Source organism: Gossypium hirsutum, chromosome A06 (assembly GCF_007990345.1).
Source record: "Gossypium hirsutum isolate 1008001.06 chromosome A06, Gossypium_hirsutum_v2.1, whole genome shotgun sequence".
Lineage (NCBI taxonomy): Eukaryota > Viridiplantae > Streptophyta > Magnoliopsida > Malvales > Malvaceae > Gossypium > Gossypium hirsutum.
The window spans coordinates 128158490-128176912 of NC_053429.1; the positions used below are offsets into that span (position 1 = coordinate 128158490).

Here is an 18423-nt window from a genome sequence, read left to right on the forward strand (position 1 = left end):
GCTCTAGTGCCAATTAATCTCGAGAATCTAAGAATCAGGTGGAAGTAAATTTGGTAATTAAGTATTTTAAAAATCAAATTGATAATTATATTTAAAAGAAATTTTTAAAATTGAATTTGATAATTGAAAGATTAGAAATTTTCTGAGAAATTTTGAAGTGATGTATTGAGTCGCTTTGAAGTTTTGAAGTCGTGCCTTTCATTATTTATTTAAAAATAATATTATATTAAGAATATGATAATTTTTAAAGAGTGTAAAATATATATTGAAAATTTATATATTAAGTATAAAATACATAAAACAAGGCCAACAAATATGTAGAGAAATAGAATTTTTTCTACATGTCAATTCATAAATTCAGCGTGTAAAAGCGTAATTTAAAAAGAGCCTTAAATATACATTGGAGATTTTATTTTATTTTAATTTTTAATTTTTGAATTATTTGGGTTAAGAATAATCGGGCTTGGACTTATCTTTTACTGTTTTTAATTTGGTTTCTTTCTTTTGGTTGTAAGTCCAATTAAATTAGACTAAAACCCATTGTGTATTTTGATCCATTTATGAAACTCCAGCTGATTTTCAAAAAAAAAAAAAAAAAATCTTCCGAAAAGAAGATGCCCGTTGTCCTTAGTCTTTTCAAATCCCTTTCCTTCCCCATCATTTCATTCCAGAGTTCCCCTTTTCTTCCCTAATTCTCTCTCTCTCTCGTACTCTTTTCAATTTTTTGCTTTCATTCTTTTTTACCTTTGGGTAACCAGAGGCCAAACAAACATCCCCCATTTGTTTCTCGATTCTCTCTCTTCAACTTTTTTCTCTCTTTTATTTTTTAGTTTTGGGTTACGAGAGGCCAAAAAAAAAAACACATAGACGCTACAGTTGGGAAACAGTTTTCGTGAGAGAGATAAACCTAGGTTTTCTCAGTCGTTTCTGTTTTTATGTGATTTTCGAAATCTCCTGTTTCATCGTAGACTGATTTCCAAGTATGAATCTTAACTGTCTTTTTCCTTTTCATTCCTGTTTTATGGTTAAACGGGTGTGTTCCTTACATCTGTAAGTGTTCTTGTTTTTCTTAATGTCGGTTCAAAGCTGTTTGAAGAATCTCATGTCTTCTAGGATAGCACCTTATCAGAAAAAAAAAGTGGCTTCGGATTTCATCGTATTAGTTTGCATGAATTTGATTCTTTGAACAATCTTCTTGTGGTGTTTTGGGGTTAATTCAAAATTTTCCGAATCAGTGAATTTATGGTTGATGTGAAAATTTGATTAGGACAATGTGAAAAAGTTATGTTCTAATTTTCTGGACTACCAAGTTTTAGGTATGTCACGGGAAGCCTACTCTCTGTTTACTGGTAAGTTTAACAAGTAAAGATAAATTTAATCTTGAGTGTTAAATGAGGTCGATTTCCTTTAATCTACAGTTTATATATATTTAAGGTCAGGGAATAGTTTTCAATTACTTGAACACTTGGCTGCTTTCATTTAATCTACAATTGATATATATTTAAGGTCACTTTCCTTCTACAAGTGCGGTTTGATAAATTTGGAATTCTGTTTTTGTTTCAGTAATATCAGCAGTATTGACACTGCTTTTCTGGTCTGTTCAGTAATCCATACTGAGCTTTATGTCATTGGAAACCCACTGCGAATTTAACCAATGTTTATTTCCACTCAAGTTCAGGTCAACAGAAAATAACAGAGCTAAGGGGTTTTACCTATGTTTTCTAGCTGAAGTTGGCCTTTGCTCTGTGGTCCCAAAATGGTCAAATTTAAAAACTAATGCAAGTTTGTGAATAATGCAGGAATCCTTGGTGTGAATTGAGGGTCCATCGATAGTGCTGTAACAACTAGTGTAAAGCCAGAGTCCACTGACAATGCAGTGACCCCCAATGTCAAGCCAGAATCACCTGGGAAGATCCAGTAAGTACTTTGTTCATTAACTGAAAGTTTTCTGGTGATCTAAAAATTCGAAAGTTGTGTTTGATGTTTATCTTTAGATATATGCTTATTTGAAGTTTTTCAGAAGATTTAATAGGAAAATCGTCTTTTAATGTTTCATTTTCCTAGTGAATAGTCTGCTTTAACATTTGAATCTTATTCATGCTCCCTTTTCAGATGTGCTTATGTTACGAGCTTCAATATCTAGTAACATTTTTTTAAGAACTTTCATAAAGGCTTTTAACAGCTACCATTTCTTTTAAAAACAAATGCTTTTGGTTATATCTAACCAAGTGAGGGCCTTTATGATTTTAAAGCCCGGGCAAAGAAACATAAAACATATCTACTGCGATTTGATTGAAAATGTATAGATATAATCTTAATGTCATATGGTTATTACTTGCATCATAAAACATATCTACTTGCATCATATCAGGGTTTCCGGTTTTCTGATTCAAAGAGGCGCTGTTACGTTCCGTTGAAATGGTGGATCTCCGCGTGGTACTTTTTGGTTGGTTATCTTGTACTATATGTTCATTATTTTTGGTATTGTTTGTTTCCGTCTACTTTCTATTTCCTTCTATTTTTTGCTTCGCAAAATACTGTTTTGGCGTTTAGGCCTGTGCCCTGCTTAGCTTATGGCCTTGTGTTCTGCCTAGATTTTGGGCTTTTATCCCGCTTGGAGGTTCTATGAAATGATGGAAAGCTGTCTGACCCTATTTGCAAATGCACTGTAAGTTGCTTCGATTGTGGAAGTCTCTAGATCTTTGTGTTCTCTTTTTGCATACTGGTTTGTGATCCATTTTTTTGCTTGGGCCACGGATTTAGTTTTGTTTTTATTTTTTAGTGTTTTGGGTTGGGTTGTTTTGGAATGTGTTTGCCTTGTTTTTATATCGGGTTTTCTTTTGATAGTATTTAATTTTAAAAAGATTAGTAAAATATTTTTGAACATGACTGTTTAATTTTAAAGGTTGAAGTTGATTCTATAGTGGATGAAGTGAAGAAACCTTGTAATACATGTTGCAGATATGCCAAGTCAGAGAGTTTTATTTCATTGCAATGGACATGGTGTTCCAAAGCCAACTGCAAATGGTGAAATCTGGCTGTTTAATAAGGTGTTCACTTGTTTAACTGCTAGGAATCAATTCTTGTTGCTTTTCTTTTGCTCTATTTGGCAATTTTTCTCCTTGCTAAGCCTGAACATTTCCTGTGCATAGTTATACACAGTATATTCCCTTGCCTATCAGCGATGTTGATTCTTGGCTAAAAACACCTTCTATATATGTTTTTGATTGCTCTGCTGCTGGAATGGTTGTTAGTGCCTTCATTGAGATACTTGCTCGCGTTCTATCCTCAATTTGTCACTAGTATATTTTCTGGCTGGCGCTATTCAAATAGACATCGTTGTCTTCCTTCTCTAGCCTTATTTGATTTTCTTTTCCTTTTTTTTTATTTGAATTTGATTGATAGCTTCTTGACTGTGGCACTTCTAACTACCCTGGATCTTCAAGAGACTGCATTCTTCTGGCTGCGTGTGAAGCACATGAGACTCTTCCTCAAAGTGCTGAATTTCCTGCCGATGTGTTTACTTCTTGTCTTACTACACCTATCAAAATGACATTGAGATGGTAAAAGTTCTCATTTGATATGCTTGATTAGGACTTAGTGCTGTATTTAATACTCAAATAGTATTTGCCTATTTGCTAAGCTAAATATTATCTTCTTTGTATTTGCATCTTGAATTAACTTTTACTAAGTTTTCTGTTTCCAGGTTTTGTACACGTTCATTGCTTCATGAGTCTCTTGACTCTTCAATTATTGATAAAATTCCTGGCACCGTAAAACACTTCTAGGGGAATTGAATTGGATATTTACTGCAGTGACTGACACAATTGCTTGGGCCTTCTTTTATTTAAGCGGTTCCTGTATTCTAATCTATTTAATCAACTCTTCTTTTTGTGATGCAGACCTTTTCTGAAGGTTGTTTAGACAGGATTTACTAGTTGCTAGTTTGTTTAGAAATTTTTTGCTTGCCGTGAGGGTTATGCGCTCTGCAAATTGTTCTCCAATTTCTTACCCAATGTTGCCACCAACCCATCAGCACTATATGTGGTTCTACAAGGGATATTGACTTCCTTTACAACTTGTTTTTCAGTTGTTTATTTTAAAATTTTCTTCTGCACATTCCAGGGATGCATGGGACATGGCTGCTGAAATTTGCCTTTCTCAGCTTCCATCGTTGGTTGAGGATCCTAATGCAGAGTTCCAGGTGTGTTTTACTTCCAGTTTCTTTGCTAATATTTATTTGTTATCCTGAATTTTGCTGACGTGTATTGGATCCAGGCAAGAATTGAGTAGCAGAATGGGACATGCTCATGCACCTAGAGGAACTGGTTGATATTTTCCTTTCACACGATTGGCCGCTCAGCATCATTGATTATGGGAACTGGCAACTTGTTCGCTACAAAAAAACATTTCAAAGATGAGGTAATTATATTCAATTGGTGGAAATGCATATATGTGACAGAATGAAAATCTTCATATCAAGCGTATTCAGTTTTCTTGTTGACCATTCCTGGTTGCTTGTTGGTTGAAACATATTTCCTAGATCCAGCAAGGAACTTTTGGAAGCAAACCTGCTGCTCAGCTGCTCAAAAAACTCAAACCATCGTATTGGTTTTCAGCTCACTTGCACTGCAAATTCACCGCTCTTGTTGAACATGAAGAGGGTGGTCAAGTGACAAAATTTCTTGCACTCGATAAATGCCTTCCAGGGCTCAAGTTCTTGCAGGTATCTATCATATGTTCTGACCATTTCATTTAGGTTCTTTCTTTTGGTCTTTGCTGGAAGCTAACAAATGAATTCTGGCTTTCTCTGATCTTTTAGATTGTTGATATTGATCTGATCTAGGACCTTATGAGGTTCAGTACAAAGAAGAATGGCTGGCAATAACACGGAAATTAAACTGTCTTTTTCCTTTGACCTTCCGACGTGGAGGCTTTGGGTGTGTGTATATATGACATTTTTGTTTTGACCATGCCACTCATCTCACTCTCTCTCTCGGGTGGGGTGGACTAATGTTTTATTTGAAAATGTGCAATTTTCTATTTTTGCAAGTACTATTACTCTACAAGAACTAGTGAGCCGACAACTGCTGTTCTAATATGGAGGAGAACACAGCTCGACATGCAAGATTGTCGTCAATGGGTTAAGAGCAGGATGGAAGACAGAGGAGCCAAACCTTGTGAATTTTCTCAAACAGCTCCACCTCACAAACCCTCTGATTCAGTTTCAAACACTACTTTTTCTGGTAAATAATATGGTGATATTTTGATGCTTTTCCTTCTTTGAGGTGCTAATAGTATCTCCATTAATGGTTCTATCTTTTGGATTTAAGAAACTGACCATATATGTTTGCATATTTATACCATTTATCACTATAATGGTTAGGCGTTTCGATATTACTGTCACAGTTGTTACGAAACACTATCCTTCATTTTTTTTCTTCTTTTAGCTCAATTAATTGTTGGTTAGCGAATGCATTCTTTTTTATTTAGATTTGCAACTAGAATAATCATGACTTTTGCAATTTGTTTTTGTTTGATTTCTTTTTCAATTATTAAAATTTTCTCACCTTGTGTATCTTTCTTGGAATTGCTAGATCTGCCTTACGTTCTTGATAATGCATCGGACTCCAGGGATACTCCTGCTTCATTGCCTCAAAAGGGTAAAGAGTTTTCTATTTACCTTGTCCCACTCAGTTTTGATGCATTGTCCCTTTATACGGTACTTAGCAGCTTTTAGTTAATCTTCATTGTGATGCAGTAGTATGCATGATTCTAGGAATACCTTTTGCTTCTCGTGTTTAATATGGTGCTGATGCTCTCTCATATAGTTTAATGGGATGGATTTATGGAAAATTAAAAGTGTATGTTGGAGAATCATAAAACATAAAGCAACGAATAAAAGGTGGAGAAATAAAAATTCTCTACAATGTCACTGTAAGTTGGAGATATAAAAAATCTTAGATTTGGGGCAATAATGGGTAGGAGAAGCGTTTCCCGTTTTTCTTTATTTAATTAATAAATATGGTATTATATTGTCAAAAAATAGATTTGAAGGCTAAAAAGTCTAGTCCACCTTAAGTAAAATATTGTCTGATCCAATTTAAATAGACAATTCTATCAATTTCTCTTTATAGTTCAAAATTTTAAGTTATTTTCTTCTCTATATTTTTAGATATATATTTTATTGATTTTCTAGCATTAAAATTATTTATGAATGGCTAATAAAATTATTTATGATTGGCTAATAAAATTTAAAGTATTTACATATAAAAAAATTGAACTTTAATATTTACATTTTTTAAAATTGCTCCGTATTTAATTTTCAAGTTAAATTCAGTCTATTTTTTAAAAGGAGCCCATTACCCGTTTTCTACTGACTTTACAAATCCTGCTACTTTTCCATAGTTTGAAAATTAAATACTCCTTTACTAACCGTTTCTTTTAATCTATACCTATTCCATTTATTGCCGTTTCTCCCTGTCTTCAATCACCTACCCCCATTTATTAGCCGTTTATCTCTCCGTATTCCATCTATACCTTTCCCCAATACATTAGCCGTTTGTCTCGCTTGCTTGCTTTTTCTCCCTTCCTCCTTTTATTCTTCTTTCAGAACAGATTCTCTTCTCAATTTTCTCCGCATTTTTTTCCTGGCTTTGGGAGACCAAATCTCAAAAAAACACCAACGCTAGAGTAGCAAGTTAGTTTCCGTGAGAGAGGACCCAATACATTGGCTCGCATCATGCTTTTGGGGCATCATCACCTGCAAACTAGTAAGTAGTCCAATATGCTTTTGCTTTCATCAACGACATTTTTGGTGGATTGGAACTTTTTTCAGCTCTTTCTTCTTTGTAGATTTCGGTCAAATTCATTGGCTTTTATTAATCTTCTTTTTCATTTCCATCTTTTATAAATTCAATTCACTCTAATCTTGGCACTCAGTAAACCATCCTCAGCCTTATCTAGTTCGTGTTACTTAAAATTTGTTCCTAAATCTTGTCGATAGATTAGCTCCATAGGTAGCTTTTTTTCTTTTCTGGGAATGGTAATAGTTATGGTAGTATAAAATTGCTTAGAATCATATTCGGCCAGTTTCTACCATTTATTTTTATCCAAAATTTAGGAATAGGCTTTGAAATTGGCAATTAAGAAAAAGAGAATGACCGTGAATAGTACCTTAAAACAGAGAGGAAGAATAGGTTGGTTGAGAAAAAAATGGTTTGGCACCAACAATGATGCAACTAAATTGTGCTAACACTCATAAAAGACCTGCCTTCCCGAGATTCTAACCTCAAATGAAGCATTAAAGGGTTTGGGAAACTTAGGATAAGACAGCTCCACACTGACGACTAAAAGACCTTGGTAGTGGTTCCACTTTTGGACCTGTATCTTTGAATTTTGGGTCAAAGTTGTCCATATCTACATTTGCTGTCCATGCCCAAGTTGGAGTAGTTTATTAGGTTTGTTCTAAGTTGCCAAAGTCTGTGGACTATTTAGGGAAATTATCGAAACCCCCTGAAGATTAGATTTAAACCACTTGATCTTAGGTTAATCTATTTAGGACTGCCTAGAACTGCAGTATTAGATTTGTCGTCAGTACATCGGAATTCACATTTCACTTTTAGAGTACAGAATGTACATATTTATCTAATTTCTGATACTCATATTTAGATATTCTTACATTGGGAGTATTTGAACTTTCCAAACAAAAGAATCATGCATTGGAAACATAATGCAATTCTATCATTAAATATCATAAGTTGGCTTTAGCTTTAGAAGTAAATTGAGTAGCTGCATAAGAATTTCCTTTTTATATGGTAAAGGTAATTTCACTTCTCTTTCTGGGTCTATTTGTTGGTATTTTTGATAGTTGAAATGTTTTCGAGATTAATGCAACTGATTGAGTTATCTGTCTTTTTAAACTATGTTACCTAGACTCTTCTTTTTTTTTTCTAAAGTATGATGATCTAAATATATGGAAGAACTTTAAAAGGTTTAGTATACCCATGTTGGACGCATCCTTATATTATATCTGACACTAGCCCTCTATTTAAGTTCTAAATATGTTCGATATTATTTTTGCAGGTCTATGATATAACAGGTTTTATCAGCCCTTTTTGTTTCAAAGGATATGGAAAACTAAGTGATAAAGAAAAAGTGGAATGGAACAATCGGTGCAATTTTGTCCTATGTTCTTTTCTTCTTTTCCTTTTTCTTGTATAAAAAATTGTTCAAAATATAACTTTCTTTCCTAAAGTTCTTTGCAACATTGATCTAGATAGCCTTATCTTGTACAGGGGATTTTCAACTTTCCATGCTTTAATTGCAGCATGGGCTTCTCTCTACCTCCTAATATTCTCAGATCTTTTTGACGAGGATTCCAGTAATGACTTGATTGTTAATAGATTCCAAATCCCAAGATAGCTCAAAAGGGGAGAGGCAAGTTTACATAATCTTTTTTACTTGAATGATTTTCACATTGATTTCTTAGCTGTGCGATTTATTGAATTCAGGAATAGAGAAACATTCCCAGGTGAGACTTAAACCTGTAAACGCTGCAACTGTAGAAGATCCAGATGTTTGACACTGTAAGTTCACATGCGAGACAGAACATTTCACTTAAGTACTATGTTACTCGGACTTGGTTTAAGTATGTACCCGAGATCGCTATCTTTAGTTTTCTTTTAACTTTTCTTCATGTATTTAGAAGATGATTGGAATATGATACCCTGAATGTTCAGAGGGTGCTCAAAAAAAGTGAAGATGTTTAGAAGATGTTTGGAACATCTGTTGAGTTTTGTTGTTTGTTGTGATCAGGAGTTATTGTGAGTACTTTGCAGCAGGGATTTACTGCAAGGATTGTTGTGCATGTGATAACTGTTTGAACACGCCAGATTATGAGGATATTGTGCTTGATATTCGACATCAAATTGAATTGCGTAACCCTCTCGCATTTGCTCCACCTATTGTTAACCCACCTAATGATTCCCCTAATGTTACTGTAATTATAACTTTATAATCTTACACTTTTTTTCCCTTTAAATTTGTGTGATTTCTTAAGTGTTTTACATGAGAAAATATGTTGGTATATCCTGGCCCGGGTTTATCCTATTCTAGGAATATCCCGATTCCCCACTTTTTTTTTCCTAAGTCTCTTTACCTTCATTGTCTTTAATTTCTCAAAAAAAAAAAGGTAATTTAAAGAAGGTATTAATTACCATAAATGTTACCGTTGGTACATGGGGATTTAGAAAATTAAGTTTTCTCTCTTCCATTCATAGCTTCCTCATTTCTTCACCTATTCGAAATTTGAATCCTCAAATCTATCTCTTCTATCCATAGCACCCCATTTAATTGCCGACTCCCTCTCTCTCTCTGTGTCTGTCTTGAATTTCTTCCTCTCATTTTTTTTCTAGTTTTGGGTCACGGAATGCCAAAAAAGAAAAAACACAGAAAGACGCTACACTAGGTTTTCTCTGCCGTTTCTGGTTTTTGTGATTTTTTGAAATTCTCTGCTTCATCTGTGACTGATTTCAGGTATGAGGATATTGTGCTTGATATTCGACATCAAATTGAATTGCGTAACCCTCTCGCATTTGCTCCACCTATTGTTAACCCACCTAATGATTCCCCTAATGTTACTGTAATTATAACTTTATAATCTTACACTTTTTTTCCCTTTAAATTTGTGTGATTTCTTAAGTGTTTTACATGAGAAAATATGTTGGTATATCCTGGCCCGGGTTTATCCTATTCTAGGAATATCCCGATTCCCCACTTTTTTTTCCTAAGTCTCTTTACCTTCATTGTCTTTAATTTCTCAAAAAAAAAGGTAATTTAAAGAAGGTATTAATTACCATAAATGTTACCGTTGGTACATGGGGATTTAGAAAATTAAGTTTTCTCTCTTCCATTCATAGCTTCCTCATTTCTTCACCTATTCGAAATTTGAATCCTCAAATCTATCTCTTCTATCCATAGCACCCCATTTAATTGCCGACTCCCTCTCTCTCTCTGTGTCTGTCTTGAATTTCTTCCTCTCATTTTTTTTCTAGTTTTGGGTCACGGAATGCCAAAAAAGAAAAAACACAGAAAGACGCTACACTAGGTTTTCTCTGCCGTTTCTGGTTTTTGTGATTTTTTGAAATTCTCTGCTTCATCTGTGACTGATTTCAGGTATGAATCATCGCTTGTTCTTTGTCTTTGTCTTTGCCATTTCATTTTTGTTTTAGTTTCAGATCTATTCTTTATTACTTGTATTTTGAGTTGGTTTTTTTATGATTTTTTGTTTTCTTCTGTATAAATCCTTTGTCTTTGCCTGTTCATCTTTATTTTTTCGTTTCAGATATATTTATTTATCACTCGAAGAAAAGCTAAAGGGAAAGTAGGAGGGTTTTGAGGATAGTGAAAAATGGTTGGTACTGCTTCATCGGAGATTGATTTCAGGTATGAATAAATACTACCTGAAATCAGTCTTTTTCTTTCATCTCTGTTTTAGTTTCAGATATATACTTCTTTTTACTAATATTATCATTGGGCATTTGTCAGGTTTTCTGTTTTCAGATTCAAAGAATCAAAAAGCGCCACAAATTTACTTGGCACCAGCGCTTCTCGGTACTTTTCTTTTTGAATTTCTCTTCCGCAGTACTAGTTTTGTTTGGTTATTGATTTCTGGGTTTTAATGCTGTTAGATTCTGGATTTCCCTCCTTAATATAATTGTATTTTTTTTGATGGTTTATGTGATGGAGAAGCTATATTAGTATTGGATTGTAGTTTAGATATTCCTGCCATTTTAAACAGCATGGCTCTTTCATTTCTCCATCATAGTAAAATAGTGAGCTTGGTTTGTAAATTAGCCTCTTTTTTTTTTTTTTGCGTCGTTGCTATTGCTGTAAGAAAAACATTTTATAATTCTAAGCCTATTTTTGGAAGAAAAAGTATGCATAGTTTTTTGTTTTAAATCAAGAACGTATGTTTGGAAGTACTTTACGTTTGAACTGTTAGCAATTTCTACTCAAATATGATGATTTTGCCACTTCCTTTTTATAATATATATATATTTTTCTCTGTTTAGGACGTTGTCCATTCATATTAACCCAAGGTATCTCTCTCTACAATCTGAAGTGAATTTTCTACAATCTCTCTCTACAATTTCTGCTGTCGGCAAGTGTTATCCCAGCAGTAAGTGTCCTAAATTTCTTTTGCCGGACAACTGATTTAGGCAACCCAAATAAGCTCGCTTGAAATGTCAAGCTGATAATCACCTGCATCTATGACCTCCATGCTCTGCACGTTTGCAACAGGAATTTAGCAATATTTTTGTATGTCTTTTGAAATTATCTTCAATCTTATTTTCACGTTTGAGTCACCGGTTCATTTCTTTCAGTGGTATGTTTTCAGTGCTTTATTCGATATGTAGGTTTCTCTACCAATGCATCATGTGCAAATTTGAACGGACATGCTAATGTGTTTTTACGAGGGAACTATATCTAACTCCTGCTGCTATTGCAGATGGATATACCTTCCAAATTGGCTTTATCTTTCCTTTTCTTTCTGCTACTATCTCGTGCTTTGAGTAGTCTTTACATGCATGTCACCTTTTAGCCTGCTTTTCTTACATAACACAATTAATGAGCTAAACATACAGGAACAATCTCAGTTAAAATCTGTAGATCAAATGAGAGGGGGAAATATAGAAAGTTTGGCTGCAATTCAGCAGACTAGGATGCTTGCACATACACTCTCAAAACAGTGATCCTAAGTTTCGGGTTATTTAAAACTGATTGGCTAAATACTTGCAATGTGTCAAGGTAGCTCTTAATGATATCATCGTTACTATGCATGAGTTAATATATGCACTTATGTGCTGTATGTTTTGGGGCGTGCAGAATTCAAAATTTCTTCAATTTGTATCCAAGATAAGTCGTGGTGAACTTATCATTGATGATAATCAGGTCAAACCAGCATCAGAGAACTGGGCAACAGAATATCAGCAACAGTACAATGGAGGTGCTTCTTGGGCTGATGAATTTGCTCATGATGAGGCAAGTAGAGATCTTGTGGAAGGTAAAGAAGCTTATAGATTAATATGTCCTGATAATCAGTCATAAATTCCTTTTAGCAGTTTCCTCCTCCTTTTCTTCTGCCTTGCCTACGTAGACTAAAATGGAACTAACATCACTGACCTTAGGTAGTAATCTTATTCACCAACCCTAGGTGGTTGAAACTAGTTTTGATGATTGGAGAATGTCCCAAATGATAATGATGGTTTGGTTAGTGCTATTATCTATAAAACTACTATAATTTAGCAAATAAAGTGTGAATGACTAATGATTCTGTATTATTACATCTTCAGTTGAACTTTTAAATCAACTAAACCTGTAAATCTTATATGAGATTATCTATATTTGTTATTTATAAAATATGCTACTCACCGTTTTGGTGGTTCTTAGTATTTCTATGGGCCAAACCAATGGGTCATGGAGTTTGCTGCTAAATTGAGCAGTTAGAGCTTATTGATTATAATAAGTTAGAAGATAAACTGTCACTGATGATTCTTGTAATTGTGTATCTCTGTTTGGTATTAAACCAGCTAAAAACATTGTAATTTGTATAAAAGTTCTTATTATACAGAATCTGCTACTCTGGTTGGTGGTTCTTTGATTTTCTTCAACCTGATCAATGGGCCGAGGAGTTTGCTACTGTATGAGGACAACTAGGGTGTTTTGATTTGTTTATTCAGGATACAAAGTGCAACTAATGATTCTGCGTGTTATGTATTATTTTGAGACTCTTAAACCGTGCGAAGCTCTTATTCTTATTTGAAATATTCTAATTTTCTTCGTTTCATTAAATGTTCTTGACTTGATGGTTAATAGGTTTTCCGTGGACCTGACCATTGGGCCAATGAATTTGGTGCTGAAAGATTGCAATAAGAGTCTGTCGATGATCAATGGGTCAATGAATTCTCAAAGTTGCATGTTGATGACTGGGCAGAAGAATTTGATCGTCAAGTTGGTGAGGGGGCTTTGGGAGATAGTTCATCTGATAACTGGGCAAATTCATATGATGAGTAAGTGTGGTAGCCTTGAAGAAGTTCACTTTATAACCTCTCTTAATTCTACATGAATGTTTTGGTTGTCACGGTCGGACGCTTCAAGGGGTGTCTTATGTATTTTCTGATATGAATCCATATGTTGGTCATCAAAATCCTTTAAAAGAAGGTCAAGAGCTATTCAGGAAAGGACTTGTGAGTGAAGCAGTGCTTTCCCTAGAGGCTGAAGTTATCAAAAGTCTTGAGAATGCTGAAGGTTGGAGATTGCTAGGAATAACCCATGCTGAAAATGATGATGACCAGCAGGTAATCCACTTTGCTCTAGTTTGTCAGAGTTGGATAGTTCATGTGTATTCTTACACCAAAAGACATTGTTTTTGTGTTCTTTAATACTATAAGAATTTCTACTACGAGATGTGACTGCTTGTCTAGTTCAGCCATCTGTTCAGCATCTTTGGTTACGATTCTTTGCCTGGCAAGGTTGACCATTTACCTTTCTATTCCACCTAAATCTAAATCATTTTTAATCTTGTCTAATGCCCTGTGAATACCATCATATTTTAGGAAACAGAACAACCTATTGATTAAGCAAGCAAGAAAACCTTTTGAACACAAAGGATCTGTTTTCTTGTACCGCTACATTTTGTGTTTTATTTGCTGGCTTGATATAGCCATGTTGGTTTACCATGCAATGTTCATTTCTTGTATATGAAAACTTCTAAAGGGATAGAAGGAGCTATTTTTCGTTTAAACTTTGAAGTTTGCAATATGATTGGTATTACGTTTATCTTAGTGGCTTAAGGCTTCAGTCAGAGTACCAGATCTAAGGCCGCAGTCTTTGCCTGGCTGCTAATGTTCTGGATCTAACCTATTATCCTTTGTTGTCTCGTGAACTAGTAATGCATTACATTTCACTTATCATCCGCTTCTATTTATTCTTGAACCATGTCAAAACCTTTTTGGCTTAATTAAAATTAATATGAATGGATAAGGTTCCATCTTAAACTATGTCTATATCAAGCCTATGAAGTGTAATGTTTCACATTTATTGCAAATTGTTTTGGATGATTAATGTGTCTGCTTGTCATTATCTTGTGAATTAAATGGATTATGCTAGACCTTTTTATACTTCTGTTATTCTTGATTAATGCATCTGCAGTTTTATGTGGTTTTTACTGGGGTCCATATATTTGACTTTGTAGAAAAAATGTAATTCACTGATTAGATATCTCTGTACAGGCTATTGCAGCAATGATGCGTGCTCAGGAGGCTGATCTTACCAATCTGGAAGTACTGCTTGCTCTTGGTGTGAGTCATACAAATGGTTAGTGAATGCTTATCCCTTTAATCAAGATGAGATTAATTTTTTGGAGTGTCAAACAAATAATACTGTTTGAAAAGTTCAGAATTGGAACAGACTGCTGCTTTAAAGTATCTGTATGGATGGTTACGTCATCACCCAAATTATGTACTCTTGCGCCACCGGAGCTTGCTAGTTCTTTGTATTATGCTGATGTAAGTACACTAGGGTGTAATTCGTTGTTTTTTTGGTTGGTTTTTGTCTTTTGGAACAATGCCTTGATATTGCAATCTTGGTTTGAGTGTAAGCCGCTTCCTCTAATGTTACTGTAGGATAGTTTGCTTATGTTGTGAATGTTGTGATTACAAGGGGTGCGTCTTGGTTTGGACTCATATTGGGCTTAGGTGTGCTTATGTTTTGGTTTCATTTTAGGCTTATATAATGCTTAGATTTGGGCTTATATTATGCTTAGATTTGGTTTCTTTTTGGATTGGTTTAGTGTTATTGATCTTTTTTTTTGTAATTTTTGCTTAGCAGAATATTTATGAGGTTAAGGTTTTGGGCTTGTGGGTTGCGAGTCTTTGGGCTTTCTCATGTATTTTACACTATTTTTAAAAATTTATATTAAGATTTTCTAAATAAGAGAACCTAAATTTAAAAAAAAAGAGGTGTCTAAAAAAATGACAGATACACCTATGGGTCAGCAAATTCTGTTGTTTCTGCATTTTACCGGAAGCCAAACAGTACACTTAAATGCTATTTATTTCGAAAATTCTCTACTGTACAGATTTTTACTTGTCCTGCCGTAGTTAATTATGTTTCTTATTCTGCTCCGGCTTTATCCCTGATATATTCCGAATCGGAATAAGCGATTCCCAGGATATCCTGCCTTGTTTTTATTCCGGTTCAGTATTTTTAGCATCCGGTTTACCGGTTTTAGTGGCCGGTTCAGATTTTTTTCTTGTCTGGACCGGGCAACCTGTCATGCTTATTCATGACCGGGATATCCCATTCCAGGGATATACCGGTTCAGTATTACCCCAGGGATATCCCGTTCCATGGTTATCCCGGTTCGGGTTTTTTCGTGAACCCGGTTCGAGTTTTTTCGTGAACCCGGGTCGAGTTTTTTTGTGAACCCGGTTCGGGTTTTTTAAGCCCGGTTCAGGTTTTTTTGGGTTTAGGTTTTGGGTTTGTGGGTTGGGGGTTGGGGGTTTGGAGACTTTGAGGCCTGCGTTACAGAGGTTATACATGACAAGGGGTTGTTTGGAAATGGATTGTTTGGTTCTTGAATCCAGGACCGGTAGTGGCTCATTAACAACATCGTTTGCAAGGGCTGTGGCTTCAACGGGACGTGTGTATACCTTTGATTTCCATGAAGAGAGGGCTGCCTCAGTTAGGTAAGCCTTAATGTTTATTGTTTGTAAAAGTGCATTGTGATGAAATATGATATAGTAATTGCCGGAGAAAAGAAAAGAGAAGATAAATGAAATCTTAACGGTAAAAATAAAAAGAATCTGTTTTCAAAGCTCTTTTGAGAAAGAACAGAGATAATAAATGAAATCTAACGGTAAAAAATAAATTTCATTTATTATCCTCTTTTCGTTTTTTTTCGTACAGGTAACAATACAATAAATGAAATTGATCGGTAGTCAATAAATGAGCAGTTAATTCCCTTATTCTCTCCTGTTTATTTCTAACGTTTCTTTCTCCTTTCTTAACTACTGTTTTCCCCTTCTTTTCAAATATTTTCCTTCTCTCCTGTTTTCTATCTCCCGGCCTCCTTTCTTGTCCTTTCTTTCTTCAGACACTCCCTTACTTCTAACGTTCCTTTCTCCTTTCTTAACTACTGTTTTTTCCTTTCTTTTCAAATATTTTCCTTCTCTCCTGTTTTCTTTCTTCCAGCCTCCGTTCTTGTCCTTTCTTTCTTCACACACACAAATACGGTACACTAGGTAGAGACTTTTCGTGAGAGAAACCCAAAGTTTTGTTTGCCGTTTCTGTTATTTGTGATTTTTGAAATTCCCTAATTCATTGGAGATTGATTTCAGGGATGAATATGTATTTAGCTTTGTTTCTTTCCTTTTCATCTCTGTTTGTAGTTTCAAATATATGCTTCTTTCTACTAATATTTTCAGTGTACTTTTGCCAGGGTTTCCGGTTTTCTGATTCAAAGAGGCGCTGTTACGTTCCATTGGGGTTTGGGGTTTTCTGATTCAAACAACTGATTCAAAGAACTGAAACAGCGATGAAAAACATTTGATTATGCCTTGCCTTGGACATTTTTATCGTCATCAACAAGTTGAAAAAATATAAATAGAGTTGGAGATTGGGTAACAGGGGATTCTAGGTTTTCTGGTTTTCTCTAATCGATACACTTTTAAGTAGCAGAAAATGGTGGCGACTCTTTCTTCTTTTTTTTTTTTTTTGTTAACTGCCTAGAATTGAACTAAGCTCTTTTGCAATTGCTATTGCTAATCCCAGCAACTACTCCATCTGTCAATGTGTAATGTTTCATTTCTCTGATAATGATGGCCTGATCCTGTGGAAGGGCGGTTGCCTTGCCCCACCTGGAGCTAATCCAACCTTGGAAAGATTTCACCAATTTCGATGTCCAGAGAACCCGGGAAAAGACCCCAAGTCAATTAAGTTTTGAACCATTGACATGAAATTGGAAATCCCATTTCCCCCGGTGTTATTAGCATAATAATTGCAGCTTTGGTCCACCGGTTCTATTGTGTGTATTTATATTTTAAATTATAATTTCAACATACTAAAGGGTCTGAGATAACTAAAATGGTCATTGAACTTTGGTGATAATTTTTTTGCCATTGAAATATAAGGTTTTGGTCACTTTGTTTATTAATAGCCGCATTAATTTAAGGTTAAATATAAAATTTCATCTCTGAATTATAGCTAATACATTCCATTTTTGGTACTTCAATAATATTTTTAGTAATAAATTTAAAATATTAAAAAATTTTAAGTATAAAAAAATCTTGAAAATTCTGAAAATTTACTATTTATTATTTGAAATTAAAAAAACAATTTTAAAATTATAATTAAGTAAAAAAAAATTAAAAATCATAAAAAATTTAACAATTGTATAATAGTTTTGTTTATTATCAACTTAACGTGAACAAATTTATGTCATTGGAAACCTACTGCGAATTTAACCAATGTGTATTTCCACTCAAGTTCAGGTCAACAGAAAATAACAGAGCTTAGGGGTTTTACCTATGTTTTCTAGCTGACGTTGGCCTTTGCTCTGTTGTTCCAGAATGGCCAAATTTAAAAACTAATGCAAGCTTGTGAATAATGCAGGAGCCCACAGTGTGAATTGAGGGTCCATCAATAGTGCTCTGTAACAACTAGTGTAAAGCCAGAATCCACTGACAATGCAGTGACCCCAATGTCAAGCCAGAATCACCTGGGAAGATTTGGTAAGTGCTCTGTTCATTAACTGAAAGTTTCTGGTGATCTAAAAAATCGAAAGTTGTGTTTGATGTTTATCTTTAGATATATGCTTATTTGAAGTTTTTCAGAAGATCTGATAGGATAGTCGTCTTTTAATGTTTTGTTTTCCTAGTGAATATTCTGCTTCAACATTTGAATCTTATTCATGTTTCCTTTTCATAAGTGCTTATATTACGAGCTTCGACATCTAGTAACATTTTTTTAAGAGCCTTCATAAAGACTTTTAACAGCTACCATTTCTTCTAAAAACAAATGCTTTTGGTTTTATCCAACCAAGTGAGGGCCTTTATGATTTTCAAGCCAGGGCAAAGAAACATGTTTTACATTTGCATGCTTGATATTTTGTTTCATGATGAGTTTTGTGGAGATAATCACTACTCAGAGCTTAGTTTCATGAAATGTCATTCTCATACGTGCAAATTAATTTGTTGTCGTTTGTGTGTTAATCAAAATGTTGTTGGCATTAGCAAAATCAGGAATATGTCCGCAGATGCACAACTAAAATTAGAGATCTAATGTACAAAGTTTGATTAGGTGAGCTGAATCAGGTAGAGATATTGTATGTAACAATGCTTGATTAGGTGGTTTGAATCA

At 34.5% G+C, this 18423-nt stretch overlaps 1 protein-coding gene across 2 annotated transcripts; it reads left to right on the forward strand.

Annotated features, from left to right (window-relative positions):
* Positions 1-577: 577 nt before the first annotated feature.
* LOC107960126 (uncharacterized) lies at positions 578-17172 on the forward strand. Of its 2 annotated transcripts, none has more exons than XM_041116495.1 (25): positions 578-1349; positions 1564-1678; positions 1800-1917; positions 2372-2446; positions 2595-2668; positions 2962-3050; positions 3406-4204; positions 4279-4422; positions 4544-4726; positions 4823-4940; positions 5054-5246; positions 5598-5663; positions 8086-8174; positions 8298-8439; positions 8514-8588; positions 10346-10446; positions 10549-10614; positions 11076-11102; positions 11956-12045; positions 12880-13073; positions 13222-13361; positions 14295-14379; positions 14462-14570; positions 15651-15752; positions 16505-17172. In XM_041116495.1, the coding sequence occupies exons 16-25, from the start codon at positions 10412-10414 to the stop codon at positions 16578-16580; spliced, it is 924 nt and encodes a 307-aa protein (XP_040972429.1). In that variant the 5' UTR covers positions 578-1349; positions 1564-1678; positions 1800-1917; positions 2372-2446; positions 2595-2668; positions 2962-3050; positions 3406-4204; positions 4279-4422; positions 4544-4726; positions 4823-4940; positions 5054-5246; positions 5598-5663; positions 8086-8174; positions 8298-8439; positions 8514-8588; positions 10346-10411; the 3' UTR covers positions 16581-17172. The 2 variants fall into 2 exon arrangements, with proteins under 2 accessions (XP_040972429.1, XP_040972430.1); XM_041116496.1 differs by having other exon boundaries at positions 13225-13361.
* Positions 17173-18423: the final 1251 nt, after the last annotated feature.